This window comes from Myotis yumanensis, unplaced genomic scaffold, assembly GCF_028538775.1.
Source record: "Myotis yumanensis isolate MYYU_CA2020_CCGP unplaced genomic scaffold, mMyoYum1.0.hap1 SCAF_7, whole genome shotgun sequence".
In the NCBI taxonomy this organism is placed as follows: Eukaryota; Metazoa; Chordata; class Mammalia; order Chiroptera; family Vespertilionidae; genus Myotis; species Myotis yumanensis.
In genome coordinates, this window is record NW_027223758.1 from 44888639 (window position 1) to 44905643 (window position 17005).

General features: G+C 38.6%; 1 protein-coding gene across 2 annotated transcripts in view; it reads left to right on the forward strand.

Annotated features, from left to right (window-relative positions):
- The window catches only part of ZCCHC2 (zinc finger CCHC-type containing 2), a 57311-nt gene extending 40946 nt beyond the window's left edge, over window positions 1-16365 (forward strand). The window contains exons 9-14 of one of the 2 annotated variants that reach the window (XM_070420407.1): window positions 794-929; window positions 2267-2331; window positions 2718-2812; window positions 7544-7708; window positions 11916-13406; window positions 14319-16365. In XM_070420407.1, coding sequence (XP_070276508.1) covers window positions 794-929; window positions 2267-2331; window positions 2718-2812; window positions 7544-7708; window positions 11916-13406; window positions 14319-14386 — 2020 coding nt within the window. In that variant the 3' untranslated portion in view covers window positions 14387-16365. The remainder of the gene's footprint in view (window positions 1-793; window positions 930-2266; window positions 2332-2717; window positions 2813-7543; window positions 7709-11915; window positions 13407-14318) is intronic. The other variant, XM_070420408.1, reaches the window with a different exon arrangement.
- Window positions 16366-17005: the final 640 nt, after the last annotated feature.

Genomic DNA, 17005 nt, shown 5'->3' on the forward strand with positions numbered 1-17005 from the left:
TGGAAGTTCTGGGTCTCTCTGACCCACCTGCAGTTAGGTAATTTTAGATTGCAAAGGGCCAGGGCTTTCATATGCAAAAGCCTCTGTGCACAGCTTTGGTGGGGCGGGGTCTCAGTGAATCAACAGGGTGGAGCAAACAGCTCTCAGCCCTGCCCTAAGAGGCTCCGGGTCTCACTGTTCCGCAATAATCGCTGCAAGCACCTCTGAGAGAAAGCTGCCCTCCAGTTCTGCCCGATGCCAGACAGTCCAGTTTCTCCCCGTATGAGTCTGGGTCCCCAGAGACTTGCCCGGAACTGGCGTTCAGAGCAGTCGGGAGCTTGCGTCTCCCTCCCGATTGAAAAAGACAGCTGTGTCCTCAGTTGCCAGCCCTTTCCACGTACGCCTCTGTACCTCTTCACTTTACTTCCACACCTCCTGAGTCTCAGTGTGCTTTTCTCTTTCCTTCTAGTTGTAGAATTTCCACTCAGCCAGCCTTCCTGTGGTTCTGGATGATGTCGTTTTGTCTTTTAGTTGTATTTTTGAAGTAGTTGTGCGAGGCAGCAATTTCTGGTTTTTACCTATGCCGCCATCTTGGTTTCTCCTCCACAACTGTTATTAATCTCCTTAGAGACGGATTTATTATTAAATAGGTAAGATAGCTGTGTACTGGTTTATTCTCATAATATACTTGTTTCCTGTAGTGTATTCTGTATATAGTAAAGAAAAGGTTACTATAGCTTCCTCATTGTATGAAATAGTAGGTTAGATTATTGAGAACAGATATTCATACTTGTATAAACTTTCCTTTTGATAGCACCGTTGGTACAAGTTGTTCTCCATTGGATGGGCTGTCCGTGCAGTATTCTGAAGAGAATGGCATTGTGGACTGGAGGAGCCAAAGCTGCACTATGATTCAGCACCCGGAGCACTGTACGGCCTTAGCTGACCAGGTATTTATGAGGGCTTTGTTTTGTCTTCATGCCATATGGTTAAAGCATTGCTACTCAGTAAGAATCAAGTTCTGTAAGCACTATTATGTCAGAGAGTATATCTGGTAAGAATGACTGAAGGAATGTTTGTGTTAGACTTCAAATTTAATTGGTTTATATGATCTAAGCTCTTCTGAGACCTGAAAAAGTTTATTTAGATTACTTTTATTGCTCAAAAAATTAATACATTTTAATATGATGCCTAAAACATTGATTGTAACTAGTGATACATTAAATTGTTAAACCAATTTTTTTGCTTTTGGAAGAATTAATTCACATTTCTGTCACTATATTGCTACTGGTGATGTGAATGTTGAAACTGACCTCCCCTCATGAGTAGTTGGGCCAGTTGCTGGCCCTCCTGAGTATAATGAGGACATACTCGGTCCCTTAGGGTATGGTGGGATCAGAAAGCACAGGGCTCTCAAGAGTGTTCAGGTACTATGGCACCCCAGGTGCAGGGAGAGTGCTTGCTGGTGCAGTCATGGAGAGGACCACTTTCTCTCTAAAGAACAGATTTGTTAACCAGATTTTCATTTTTGGACAATACTCAGATTCAAATGTTAACCTTTACTGGAATATTTTTTTTTTATGAACTAAAGCATATTTTGAGAAAGTGTATGTTATCTTAGTCCAGTGGTTCTCAACCTGTGGGTCACGACCCCTTTGGCAGTCGAACGACCCTTTCACAGGGGTCACCTAAGACCATCCTGCATATCAGATATTTACATTACAATTCATAACAGTAGCAACATTACAGTTATGAAGTGGCAACGAAAATAATTTTATGGTTGGGTCACAACATGAGGAACTATATTTAAAGGGCCAGAAGGTTGAGAACCACTGTCTTAATCATACTTTATGGCCTGTTTTCAGAGTATATTGTTTAAACTTGTTCTGCCTTCACTTCAGTGCCTGCACACCTTTTCTTGTTAGTTGACAAAGTCGTGTATCGCAGTTTTACCAACCTGAACTTTAAGAAAATACTAAGTAAACCTATAGCAAGTACAGTCACTTGATTGTGTTTTATGTAGTCAGAAGAAAATTCAAGTCCACTTTTAAAGCAAAATACTAAATAGATATTTTTCTTCTCATGATTAACAATATTAAGTATTTGTCGGGGATTATAAAAATTTTAGTGGTTCTGGTAGGTAACTTCAAAAATAAGTTGAAAAATAAAAATCTATTAGAATATACAACTGTGAATGTATCATTTTAATCTTGATAGCAGAATAAGAGGATACCTTCCAAAGTGAGGTGTTAACTTTAGTCTGATTTCTTTCTATTCTCTCCACTAGCATTCAAGTGAAAAACGAAGCTTATCTTCAATAAATAAGAAGAAAGGAAAGCCACAAGTAGAAAAGTAGGTTCAATTTAATGTCTCCAGTAATAGAAATTCGTAAGAAGGGGCAACATATACAGCATTTTATTATGGGCACATTTAATTTATGTAGTATAAGTAGTATCTTTCCATTAGTTTTCTTTATATTTTTACCTCTGGGCTTTATTTTTTAGTGCAGAATAATCAACATATGCAAGTGATAAAAATAAAGCTCTTGTCAAATATTATATTCAGTTTGGAGGGGTAAAACTCTCAGAACTGTACATCAAATCTTGCTTTTAGAATATACCTTACTAAAAAAAGTTTTAATTATAAAAATGAGGGGAATTTTAGTAATACTACTGTTCTTAATGTGTTCTCTGCAGAACCTTATAAAAATGTTGGTAACTTGTATACTTTTGGTTTAGAGAGAAAATTAAGAAAACTGACAACAGATTGAATAGTAGAATAAATGGTATTAGACTCTCCACGCCTCAGCATGCCCAGGGTGGTTCTGTGAAAGGTAAGAATGTACTTATTTCAAATACCCGTTGCCGAAATGTCTTTAGTATACCTTTTGTAGTAGGAATTGAGCTGTTATGTCAAATCCTGACATGCTTTTATCCTGCGTTGATGTGAATAGCAGTGTCTGAATCAAACAGTTCTGAAGTATTAATTAATGGCATTAATGTAGGAAATATGACTCGTCCATGGAGTTTACTACAGTTCTCTGACCCAGCTCTTCTCTCCTCTGCTGCCAGCAGCCTCCTCACCTGTTACCGTCTCAAGCTGGTCCCTGCTCCAGAGGAGAGGTCCAGGAGACCTGGCAGGCCTTTCCCACCCTCCTGGCAACTGGGACCCATTCTTATAGAAAGTCATTTTTAGAATCTATTCACTTTTTCATGTTTAATAACTGTCCTGTGGAGTTTATGGTACTTTAGAGGAATTCAGACCCTCATTCTTATTGTACTAGATTTGTGTGGTTTTCGTTTACCCATTGTCATTTTAAGGTCCCTTTATTTTTAGGTGAAAGGTTATGTGTTCATTTGACTGAGAGATGTCCCATCTGCTGGTTCATTGATAATTTTTCTGTGTTAGTTTACCTTTACTATTAATAGTAAAGATAAAGAATACAAGCCCACAGACTACTAGGAGAACGTTTTGTGCATTTGTGTACCTAATACTGGACTGATCGCACAAATAAGGATTTAAAATTGAGGTGTTACTCAAATGTTACTACATTAAGGTGTGATGCAACATAAATAACCAGAGTATTTTTAATGGAGTGTTTTTTAACTAGATATTTATTTAGAGAGATTGAATAAAAGGAATGTGGTTAATTTTGACTATAAAATCATCGGACCAACTCATTGAGTGAATTAACTGAGCTGTCTTTGGGGGTGGGATATAACTGAGCTGTCTTTGGGGGGGGGGGGGGGGCGGGGGCGGGATAGCATGGGAAAAAAAACCATGTTGTTTAGGAGTATATTTTAACATTTTGATGTTTCCTGTGGTGATGGCAGCTAAAAGGAGGAAGGAAAAGCTGAAATAAGACAAAAGGTCTCTGCCAGTGGATGATTGGAAATAGCTTTTGCCAGGTCTCCCTGTCTGTTCTTGCCTCCTTCAAGTTTTTTTTTCTCACTGCCACCATATTGTCTTCTAAAGCATATACAATAAATCAGGTCATTTTCCAGTTAAAACTCTTGTCAAATACAGGGGTGGGCAAAAGGAGATTTACAGTTGTTTGTATGGAAAAATAATAAGTAAATAATAAAAGAAAAACTGTTTTACTCACAACTGTAAACCTACTTTTGCCCCACCTTATATATACCACCCTCACAAGATCACCCTCTCTTGTCTCACATAATTTGGGAACTGGTGCTCAGCAAAGAAATTTGTGACACTTCTCTCCTTTTTAGCTTCATATTTTCAGAGGAGAAATGTGTGGATTTTAATCTCAGACAGATATGCGTTTGAATCTTGTACTCCACCAGTTTCTTAAATGTGTGGCCTCTCTGAAGCCTTAGTTTTCTCATTTGTAAAACAGGAATAATGCCTACTTTACCAGATGGTAAAAAATTTATTGTGAAAGCATTTAGCTAGCACCGAGTACATGGGTGTTCAATAATTTAGTTCCTTTTCACTAGTCTAAGTTAAAAGAAACACATATGCTATAAAGTTTATTAAGAACTTTTTAATAATATCTCAAGTTCAGATTTCTTTATCTGTTTTCAAATATTATGAAAGTACAACTTCAGGATGTTTAAGATAAACCTTATTCTGTTTTATCTTGTATATACATGTCACTGATTCATATATACTTACAGTTATAGAGCATGATTATAAATAAAATATACTTTGTACAACTTGTCTCATGTCAAATGTAGCTCAGATGTTTGCTGTCTCCAACTTATGAAAAACTCTTGTTTATTTCTCCTTAAAATATTAAGGTATCAAGGAATTACCTAAAGCATTCAGTGAACTCATGATATATTTTGATTTCTTTTTTTATGGAACAATCATGCATATCATAAAATGTGGATACTAGATTGAAACTGAAAATATTGGGTCCTTCTGATTTGTATGTTATTCAGATCTTTAAATAATCCAGTCTAGTTTAAGATAAGTATTATTTGTTTTTAATTTAAAATTTTAACTTCTATTTTGAGTAATAATACATTAATGTAGTTTGATATTCTAAAGGTACAAAAAGGAACAAAATAACCCCTCACAGTCCCCCTCCATGTTGCTGCCTCCCCAAAAGCTCTCTGTGCTGGTCATCATCAGTATTCTTTACAGTGTTTTTGCTTTAAAACTTCATGCATTAACTCTCTCTGCTGAAAAGATGTATGATTTACCTTGTCTACACTATTAAGAACTCTGTTACAGTGTATCACTCGTGTTTCTTCCACCCTGCTCTTCTGTTGCTGATTGCGGCACCAGAAAGCTTGGGGAGAATGAGGTGGTTGACTTCTCAATTTCTTTTAAAAGGCTTTAGTGATTTAAATGTCTCTGACTTTCTTTAATTGTGGTTCTGATGTACCTAAACAGTTAAGTGTAATTTCTGTTTGTTCATATATACTAATAGCCAAGATTTTTATTGTTAGAATAGTGGCTAATGTAAGTTTTTGCTTTTTGTCTTCTTGCATGATCTTTTACCCTGTGAGACATGATAACAAATAAAAAAGTTTGTATCTCTATTTTTAAGGGCGATTTGTGGAATATCCTTTGGCATATCCTCACCTTCACACCTTCTGACTCGGGGGTATCACATAATTTCTCATAAAAATTCCAAAGACTCTACACAATTCCTAAGTACCTTTGAGTTGCTCAAAAAGAGAAAATTATGTTTAGTGTAGATTTATGTATTTAGTTCTTTGAAAACTACAGATTAATATGTGATAATTTGGTGAGTTGAATATTTACTAGCTATATAATCTAAAGAAAATAATTTTTAAAATTGTGTCATTTTGAGAAATAGCTGCATTAAAAGCACACATGCACACACATTCTGTAGTTTCACTGTCTGAGTTTTAGTGAGCAAATCTCAGCTCACCTGATCCCACTGGTTTCCTTTTTAGCCTGTCATTTTTGGTTTGAGACTATCATGTTGAATCTTTGATTCTCTTAATCTTTAAATTGTTAATTTTGTTATATGCTGGTTGAAATATTTATATGCAGAATTTCCATATGTGCCACAGTTTTAGAGTTTTCAATATTGTTAGTCCAATTTAATGCCAGGTTTTGGCCATTACGGTACATAAATTTGTCTCCGGGTAGCCATTGGTGTTGATGTGCATCCCTTGGTCACACTGTGACTCGTAATTCAAAACCTATTGTTGCACACTAGAGGCCCAGTGCACAACATTCGTGCACTGAGGTGGGGGTGGATAGGGGCCTTTAGCCTGGCCTGCGCCCTCTCGCAGTCCAGGACCCCTCGGGGGATATCCACCTGCCGCCGCTGCACTCAACAGCTGTGAGCCTGGCTTCTGGCTGAGTGGCACTCCCCCTGTGGGAGCGCACTGACCACCAGGGGGAGGCTCCTGTGTTGAGGGTCTGCCCCCTGGTGGTCAGTGCGTGTCATAGCAACTGGTCGTTCTGCCTTTTGGTGGATTTGCATATTAGCCTTTTTTTTATAGGATAAGTATACTCCAGATTACTTTTCTGTAAAATCATTACTTGCCCAATAACTCCTCAGCCAATTACACTAATGAGATTTTGTTCAGTTTTTCCGTGGTAGTTTGGCATTTTATTACTCAAAAGGAATTAGCAATATTTAATGACTTTATTGTTATTTAGTATTTATTCACTATTGTAGTTGGGCTAGGCTAGGTCATCTTTTAACAATTGCTGCAAATTTAGTCCATTCAAAAGGCACAGCTTAGTCAACTAACTTGGTCATCACAAACCATATCTTTTCTCTAACACATATTTTGTCAAAGTGATTAATAGTTATTACCTTTCATTGGTTTTACCAAGTTGCCATGGAAATAATTCACTCATCTATAGTTCTAAAAGATCCCTCTGAAATCCCTCTTATGGGGATTTATGCACTAAACTATTCACTAAGCAAGTTGAATGCTGTTGCAAGGTAGGAACTATGGATTTACAGAAATGAATAGGACAGTACCCTAAATTAGGGGCAGTGCAGGAATGTACAATACTAGGTATACCAATAATCTTGCCTCTGTACTCAAAAGAGATGTAGCTAATTGATCATGACAGCTTTTGCACTTCACCCCCAACACTGCCTCTGTGTCACCTTGGTTTCTAGGCAGAACTCAAAAGAGCTACTCAGTCCACTAGATAGGATTTTACTCCTTTTGAATACTCAGGCATAGTAATTTTAACTGAATGGGGATTTTTGGCAGTCAGTTCTATTCTTGAAGTCTTTTAAGGAATGAATGTCCAACAAGTTCTGAGAAGTTAAAATATCTAGACTTCGAAAATGGCCTAGTATGCTGTTGTTATTGGACAAGACCCTACAAAGAACCTTAACTCTGATTTTTTTAAAGTCAATAAGATTGACATTTTCCTCTGCCTTTGTTGTTTTAAGAATGTATTTATAAATTATTTTCAATTAAAATTGTGATTTAATAGTGAATTTTTACGTAGGTTAGATACCAGCTTTTTAGGTAATTGTAGGAAAACTAAAACAAAAACAAAAAACTACAGATGTAACTTATTTCTACTGGTTCAATTCAGAATTTAATTTACTTAACATGATTTTTAAAAATAGAATTATTATTTTTAGATGCGAATTTGGACATTGGATCTGGACATGACACATGTGGAGAAACATCTTCAGAGAGTTACAGTTCTCCCTCTAGCCCACGACATGATGGAAGAGAGAGTTTTGAAAGTGAAGAAGAAAAAGACAGAGGTTTGCTCTTTGGAGTGAACATGGGGGTAGTGGAGGGTAATACGTGTTGTCTCTTAAAATCAGTCATACATAAGTAATTTTATGTTCTCATAAATATCGTTATTGATTTTTAATTTAATTGGTATAAAGAGTGTATGGACCATTGACTTAGCAGGTCCTGGCAATGTTGATTTTTTTTTTTTTAACATTTCACTACATATGAAATTAAATAGAAAGACAGTCATAACAAAATGTACAGTTAGTGTAGAAAGATTAAAAACTTATATATTATTGGATGCACATATATATTTATAATTTTAATGTCTTCCTGATGGATTGATGCTTTTATCATTATAAAATATCCTTTGTCCCTATAACAATTTTTTCTTAATTTTTATCTGATAGTAAGATAGCCACTTGAGCTCTCTTTTGGGTATTGTTTATAGGGTACTTCTTTTTCCATCCTTTTACTTTAAACCTATTTGTGTCTTTGAATCTAAAGTGTGTTTCTAATAGACAGCATATAATTGGGTTATGATTTTTTAGCCATCCTGCCTATCTTTGTCATTTGAAGTGCTTAATCTATTTAAATTTACTGTCATTATTGATAACTTATGATTTACACTCTGCCATTTTGGTATTTGTTTTTTGAAAGTTTTATATCTTCAATTCCTCCTTAAACAGAGGCTCAAATACACCCAAAAGTGAAAGCCTTCTTAGGTATTTCCTGGGCAAGCATACAGCCCTAGACAGTGAGTGTGACCTTCTAGATTTCCTAAGACTATATCAGAAGCGTTTCAAAGCTCCCTATGGACATCCCATTCTCCATTGTTTCTTCTTAAGTTTTTCCTTTTGTTAACCCTAATTGGTAATGCTGCCTCAGGTAGCCAAGTTGTTAAATAGTTGCTGCTGATTGATTGTGACCAATGCCCTGTGAGTAAAGGCTGTTAACATAGAGTGAACTGAAGCTGCCAAACAGTCAAATAGTGACATTTCTTTGGGCATGGCTTTTAGAGAGGTCCAAACCCATGCTTCTTGTGGCTGCTAGGCTGCTGGTTTTCATAATTACTGTGGTTGTAAGACTGATAGTTTACAAAGCTACTTCAGAGCTGGAGAAAGTGAGATAGAATTAGGCAAGGTAAAATGCCACAATTCTTGAGATTCAGCTCTTTTTCTTGAATAAATACTCCTCAGACTGCTGCAAGTCGTTAATCTCCAGAGTTCTGAAAAATTTGATTTTGACAGTTTTTGCCAGGATTCTTGTTGCTTTTAAGGAGTGGAGTATCAGAAGTCCCTACTCTGCTCTAGAAGTGAGATCTCAAAAATGTGTAAGTTGGATGAGGATGTCATTTTTTATAGATGGTGACGATATCTGATTGGTGACATCTTGGTTATAAGGTTTCCTGTCCTGGTGGGCAGTAGTAAACTATTTCTCTAGGTCACTTAAAGATCTCTGGAGATCCTTGGAACACAGCATTTAAACCACATGTGGCTTCTCTTGGGCAGGCTACAGCTCTCTGAGACCCTAGCGTCTGTGTTACAGCGTCAGGTCTTGTCTAAGAAACGGTGGCAATTGTGCTGTTGTCTCACATACATTTAGCCACTCTTTATTTTGCAATTATTTTCAAGTCATACCAAGTGTCGCATGCAGGGACTCTACCCCCTAATTCTAACAGTCTACAGCAACACTGCATTTCTGATCTGTGAGTACATCTGTACCCTTGGGTTACTTTACAGCATCCCTTTTTTGTCATCTTTAGAGTGAGTTGGTGGCCTGTATAGAGGAACTTGCCCTTTTTTGGATAGGTTCAGTTATCAGTGACTAAATGAGCCTTCTCTAAATGAAAACTTACTTGGGACTCTCTAAACCCGCAGGGGGTGAATATCCACTATGATTTATTTTTTTAAAAGCCTTGATTTTAAGGGCATGAAAAGGTTTCTTTGAAAAGCATGTGGCTTGGTTGTTGTTCTTATTGTTCCTAATGGGGTATTGTTTTGAGACTGTACTTTTCAAAATCAACACAGAAAAAAGGATGAGACCTATCTCTCTACAGTTAGATGAGCCTTTACAATGCCCAGAAAATCATTTAGGACCATTTAAAATCATGGGTCCATTTGCTGTGACTTAAGATTTAAATGCACTCTTCTCTTGGGAGCATGCCCAGGCCTCTCAGTCCTTCACTTCTTCCCCCAGGCCATCACCTTTCCCTCTCCTAAGATCCAAGCACCACCCTCCTTTTGCTTCTGTAACTTGTTTCCTGAGCCTACACAGCCCAGCTGGCTCACTTCTACTACCTCTATAACTTTCTAAATAAACTCTTTCTTATAATTTGAAAAAACAAAAAACAAAAGAACAGTTTATATAGAAATTTAATTGACCATCTGAAAAATGTTGCAGCCCTTTTTTTTTTTTTGGACTTAAATGTTTCTTTAATTCTGTACTTATAATGATGGTACAGATATAGATATAATTGCCCTAAATAAGTTATTAATTTTTGGATACTTTTTGTTTTGTAAAGTTTAGCAATAAACACTTTAGTTTTAAGGGGAATTTATGCTAGAACCATTTACTCCTAAATTGAATCTCTTCCCTCTGAAGTAAATTATCATAGTTGAATTAATAACACCGTGATATTCTGTCACTGAGTAGGTTCTGTTTAACCATTTTCCAGGAAGACTTGTATGATTTATTTTTAGTGTATTGTTTAAAAACATTTTTAACATCTTAGCTCAGTATAACTAGTTTTGGTCTTAATAAATATAAACATTTAAGTATTACAGTTCTGCTTATTTATTAGCAGAGAGATGTTAATTGCATGGTCTCTGTACATATTATTGCAGTATCTGGCTTTATGATATTTAAACATTGTGAATTAGATTTTATCTTTTGCCCTCTTTATAACAAAAGTCAGGAAATCCAGTAAAAGTCTGGATTGAAGTTATTTTTGTATGCAAGCATAAGTATGATATAGTAATAAAAACCAGTGCAGCTTAATTTTGTCTCTGTCTATGTCGTTTTGCTCTCAGGAAGAGGCAGTGCTCTCGTGCCTGCCCTGCTTCCTGTGTTCTAGCACATTTGCTTTATGACTCTAATAAAAGCTTTAAATTTTCTTTACCCCACTGAAATATATAAAAGTAAGAATATGTATTGAATTCTGAAAAAAACTCTTATATTCCCTACCTCTACATATTTGAGTTAAATACAGTTTTATTTGGGCTCCTTTAAATGGCATTATTTTTGTGAGACAGAAAGACTTTGGGTTTGGCAATACAGAATATAAATCAGGTGAATTGCCTAAAATTGATTAAAGTTAAAAATATATAATCCTTTTCTCAGTAATAAGGTGATATTAAATAAATCCCTGTATTTTACACTGTGCGTCATTCAGTCTCCAATTAACCTTTTATTGCTTTATCCATTGATATTTTTTTATTAAAGACATTTTTTTTAGAGCAGTTTTAGATTTACAATAAAATTGAGAGGAAAGTACAGAGATTTCCCATCTACCCTGTTCCTCCCACACATGTATAACCTCCCCCATTTTCAACATAACTCACTAGAATAGTTTGTTTGTTTATTTTTACCAAGAATGAACCTACATTGATACAGCGTTATCGACCAAAGTCCATAGTTTACCTGAGAGTTCACTTTTGTTGTTGTTGTTAATCCTCACTAGAGGATATTTTTTCCATTGTTTTTTTTTTTTTTTTTTTTTTAGAGGGGTGGGGAGAAACATTGATGTGAGAGAAACACATTGATTGGTTGCCTCCCGCACACTCCCCCAGTCAGGGGATTGAGCCCATGACTCTCCAGTGTTCGGGCCGATGCTCTATCCACTGAGCAAGACCAGCCAGTGCTGAGAGTTCACTCTTGATGACATACTTTCAATGGCTTTGGATAAATGATTAATGACATGGTCTATCATTACAGTAGCTCAGAAAAGTGTTTCACTGCCTAAAAAATCCGTGTTCCTCCTAGTCATCTCTCCCCCACCTGCCACCCCTGGCAGCCACTGATCTTTCTCTTATCTCCACATTTTCCAGAATCTCTTTTTTTTTTTGAAATCTCTATGTTTTTTAAATAAAGTTTGTAGAAAGCCAAAAATTAAAAGAGGATCAGTTTGGCTGTTAGGAAGCTTAGAGGACACGTTTTCTCCAGTTCCAAACTTCAAAGTTCATTTTAGGTGGACTGAAAATTTGTTTCCAGCAAGAGAGATGGGAGTTAACATTTGTGTTAACATGTATCTCTGTTTGTTTCCCTCAGACACAGACAGCAATTCTGATGATTCTGGGAATCCATTGGCAACCAGGTTTACAACTTACAGCTCTGTCAACCAGGCTGTCACTGTCCAGCCACCTGTGGAAATGGCTTCCTTAGGAAACGACAACGGAAGCCTTTTAGACGATCCCTTAAACTCGCCCAAGTATCAGCATATTTCTTTTATGCCAACTTTACACTGTGTCATGCACCACGTTGCCCAGAAGTCTGAAGTTGTCGTTCCTCCCCCCAAATCTGCTGATGGCAAAACAATAGGCATGCTTGTTCCGAGTCCTGTTGCTATTTCTGCAATTAGGGAGTCCACCAGTGCGACCCCTGTTGGGATATTAGGACCGGCAGCTGCTGCTGGTGAATCAGAAAAGCACCTGGAACTGCTGGCTTCCCCTCTGCCTCTTCCATCAGCGTTCCTTCCTCATAGCAGTACTCCTGCTTTGCACCTAACGATTCAGAGGCTGAAGCTGCCGCCGCCGCAGGGATCTTCCGAGAGCTGCCCGTTGAACGTCCCTCAGCAGCCAGCTGGGAGTCTGAGCATCGGATCACCAAACACAGCCTTCATTCCTGTCCATAATCCGGGCAGTTTCCCAGGATCTCTTGGTGCTGCCACGGACCCCATCACCAAATCTGCATCCCAAGTGGTAGGACTCAATCAAATGGTGCCTCAAATTGAGGGAAACACAGGGACAGTCCCTCAGCCTACCAATGTGAAGGTAGTTCTTTCAGCAGCTGGCCTCTCAGCTGCACAGCCACCAGCTCCCTACACCCTCCCGGGCTCTCCCCTCGCTGCCAGTGTGTTAGCCAGCCAGAATTCTAGTGTGCTCAGCACAGCGTCCACCTCCACCCAGTCCGCAGGAGCCGGCATGAGTCAGGCCCAGTCTGCAGTCCCTCCTGCGGTTCCTACCCATACCCCAGGCCCCGCCCCCAGCCCAAGCCCGGCTCTGACACACAGTACTGCACAGAGCGACAGCACCTCTTACATCAGTGCTGTGGGAAACACGAACGCTAATGGGACAGTGTTGCCGCCACAGCAGGTGGGCTCAGGTCCTTGTGGTTCTTGTGGGCGAAGGTGCAGCTGTGGGACCAATGGAAACCTTCAGCTAAATAGTTACTATTATCCTAACCCAATGCCAGGACCTGTGTACCGACTCCCGTTCTTCCCTCTGCCATCCCTCTGCAATGGCAGCTACCTCAACCAAGCACATCAGAGCAATGGAAACCAACTTCCTTTCTTTCTGCCTCCGACACCATATGCAAATGGACTGGTGCATGACCCCGTCATGGGGAACCAAGCCAGCTATGGCCTGCAGCAGGTGGCAGGATTTGGGAGATACTATCCCGTATATGCAGCGCCCAGTGTAGTTGCCAACACGAGTGGTTCGGGGCCCAAGAAGAATGGGAGTGTTTCATGTTACAACTGTGGTGTAAGCGGACACTTTGCACAGGAGTGTAAGCAGTCGTCCATGGAGGCCAGTCAACAAGGTAATCATGAGAGCTCCCAGAGGACTTGCTTTTAGTGTGCCGGTGTCTCCCCACCTTACTGGTCACGGGGATCCTGTTGAAAGTCGTCATTGTGTGTGTGTTTACAGGTGTGATGAGTTGTAAAGTGCAGACAGCAGAGCCTAGTGTAGACCCAGGTCATACAGCACCAGGAAGTTCAGAGCAGTTCAGTTCCCAAGCAAGAAAGAAACCAAAAAGGCACTTTTTAAAGAATATAACGGGAATTTGCCAATAGAATGTTAAATCTCTGGTTTGCAGCACTTTTTTTAAAGCTACAATCCTCTTTCATAAAGTAAGCAAATTTTTAAATATTAGAAAACTAGGATGAAATAGAGTCATCTGCCATGTAAGATTGGTAGTTGTTATTTTAGTATAGCTGCATAGCTAGCTAGTCTGTGCTCAGTGTATTGCCCATGCTCTTTTCCTGCCCAGTAGGTGTTTTAAATAAAATGCTATTGCATTTTAAGGAACAAAATATTTTAAGCACTGGTTTGAGAGTAAAGGAATTCGAACTAAATTGAATATTATTACCACTAAAAACTAAGAAAATGTTCTTAAATAAGTATGAGTAAAATGCAAATTCCATATACACCTCAGACCCTTATCTTTCACTTGCATTTGGCTTTTGTCATTTTGCCAGACATCACCCAGTAATAGAGTCTTGAATTGGGAGTATATACTTGGCATTTTTAAAGGAAGCTGAAGTTTGATAGCTTTAGGTAGAACTTAGAGCACAAACTTTATATTACTTTTAGAAAGTCATTTTATTGACCGTTTTGGAATTGTGGTAGTGCGGAAGATGCCTTCTGCCGAGCATGTCCGTTTGATAGCTTGTAGTGGTTGTGATGCATTGCGTTGTGAGCAGTGACTTAGCAGTTCTCTTTCCCGTTTTAGGCACTTACAGACTGAGATACGCACCTCCCCTCCCCCCTTCTAATGACACGTTGGACTCTGCAGACTGAACCGAGTAAAGCTTGCCTACCTACCTAACACACTGAAGTGTGGGGAGTCATGGTGGGGTGTGGAGGGGAGGAAAGGAAAGGTATTTTGTTCGTGTTTTTTTGTCTGTACATTTCTGAGATGTCTACGCAGTTGGGGTTTTTCGTTTCTCCTGTACTGATGTCCAAAACAAAAAAAAAAGAATGCATTGCTTTTGAGCCTCTGGTCTCCTGGTTCAACAACAGGCTTATTTGTATGATTCATGTTAAACATCCAAACAAACTATCAAAAGGAAAATGGATGCGTGGTTTTTTCTTTACACTGAATCCTTGCTGTGTGTAATGTTTACTGAATTTCTAAAACTGTGTATCTGACCTTTTTTGTTTTTTTACAACACTAGTGACAGTCGTATGGTTTTGAAAAAAAGATACTTTGCTTCTTCCCCAGCTTTTCTCACTTTCATCCTAAAGTACACCTTTCTCCCACCACCCCCGTGTTCCAGTGGCACGCTGCATGGGGCGGCTGGTGCGTTGGCCCACACTTCTGTAAACTGCTCTACACATGAATTGAGGGTAAACTGTTTCACCTTCATCATAAGGGAGAAATCAAATTCCCCAAGTAGGGAGTATACTTGTAATAAACAGCACCACATAAATACATACATGCAGCACTTGTTTTCCAAATAAAAGTTAAAATAAGTGGAAGAAGTGAAACCATATGAAACTGAAAAAATATGATGTATATGAAGTGGACAAAGAGCTTTTTCTTACAAACAGAAAACTTTTTACTTCATCATACTTTTGTAGCCTGTTGCTCAGAGAGACATAAAGTGAACAAACTAGTGTGAATACTGTCCTCCGTGTTTGTGTTGGCAATGGCAGTCGACAGCCTATTTTACTTGTAGTCTACCATTGTGTCCTGCTGAGACACTACCTGAGCGAAGATCTCTTGTTTTCCTACACCAACTGTTACAGTGTTCTGTTGTGTTGAAATGTGTGTGGTTTATTGCAGTCTGAACAGAAGCTCTGCACATCTGCAAGTCAGGTATTTGTTCCTAATCTGTCTCTCGTATCAAAGTCACTTTTATACCAGTTTACCACTGTGCTTGATTATAATGTGAAAGACTGAATTTGGAGTGTGTTAAGATGGTATTAATCATGTCAGTGTCATGTCACTAAGTTTAATGCTGCTGTTTAAAAAAAAAAAAGTTTTTTTTAAAAGCCAATCTCTGTACTAAACTGCTTCCAGGTAATTTTTGATTTCCTAAAGTGCACTGAGGTTATCTGGAGATTGGGTGTGTTTGTGGACTGCTGCATTCAACGGCAATGAGCACCTGCCGCTGTATGGTCATGAGTAAGGGGTTTGGGTCTGTTCCTGTCCTTCAGCGCAGAGCAGACACAAAAGGCTTCTGTTGTGCAAGGCAACATTGGTGCGCAGCAAGGAACCTGGTCTTGGTTCAGAAGCCTAACAGATTGCTAGACAAGAGGAAAAACTTGAAGAAAAAGAAGCTTCATCCAATGCTTCCTAGATATCATTTCTATTTATAGCACCAATGTACATTTTGATACTTTATTTCAGGGGTGGGGATTAAAGGGGGAGGGATGGGTGTAAAGGGATAGATGAAAGCTTTAATTTAAAAAGAAAAAGTTTGAGTAAAGGAAATTATTTTGATTAATTATATTTTATTTGATCTGGGTATTTTTGGACCACATTATTAAATTAATTGTTAAGCTACAGTTGAGTTGTTCAAGTGAGAGTTTTGATAAGCCACGTATGGACCGCGTTGTGAATCACTTGCCAGTTGTACTTTATGGAGCTTATTTTATGATTTTAAATACTGTACTGTACATAGGAGGTGTGTTGCCTTCTCCTTATTTGTATGTTTACCATATACTTTGATATTTGAAATGTTATGTACTGGAAAGGCCACTTATATTTCTAGAACAGATTGGATTTTATGCAACCTTTTTTCCTTGAATTAACAGCAATAAAAAAATGAAAAGCAGCTTAAGAATTGTGCTTTATTACCAATTTTGTAAAAGTGAAAGATAGGAGAACATCATACATTATAATTTTTTTCTTTTTAAAGATTCAACCCGCTATTTCCCTGCAATGTGGGCAGTGAATCCCAAGTTATTTACCACCCGTACTTTCTTCAGTGTCCCCCAAGCAACCTTGCTCTGTCGTTGCCTGTGTGACCACTAAAGGAAGAGACTGTGTTTCTGTGCTGACCATGCACCGTGTGCTATGTGGTGGCCAGGACAGAGTCCTTGTCTTCCTGGAGCTATGCCTCTGGCTCAGGCCTTCTCACGGAGAGTGTAGAGGACTTCATTTGCTTCTTCAGATTTACTAATTTGATTGTGTTTTCCTGGCAGCTCTCTTGGTACAGTACTGAATATCTTTATTTCATTGGTCACGTCTTCTATAATCCAGTCTCAGGTCTGTTTTTATACACTCAATAATTTATGAGATATTATGGGGAGCACTCCAAGCATCTGTAGATCATTCATGTCCCCTGGCAATGACTGATGTCGCTCGGCCCAGGCCCCTCAGGTTGTTCCTCAGGATATGCTTGTCTGGAGCCATCTAACATACGTCCCCTCTGTCCCCAGTGGGCAGGGGTTTGATGGCTTGCAGTGCAC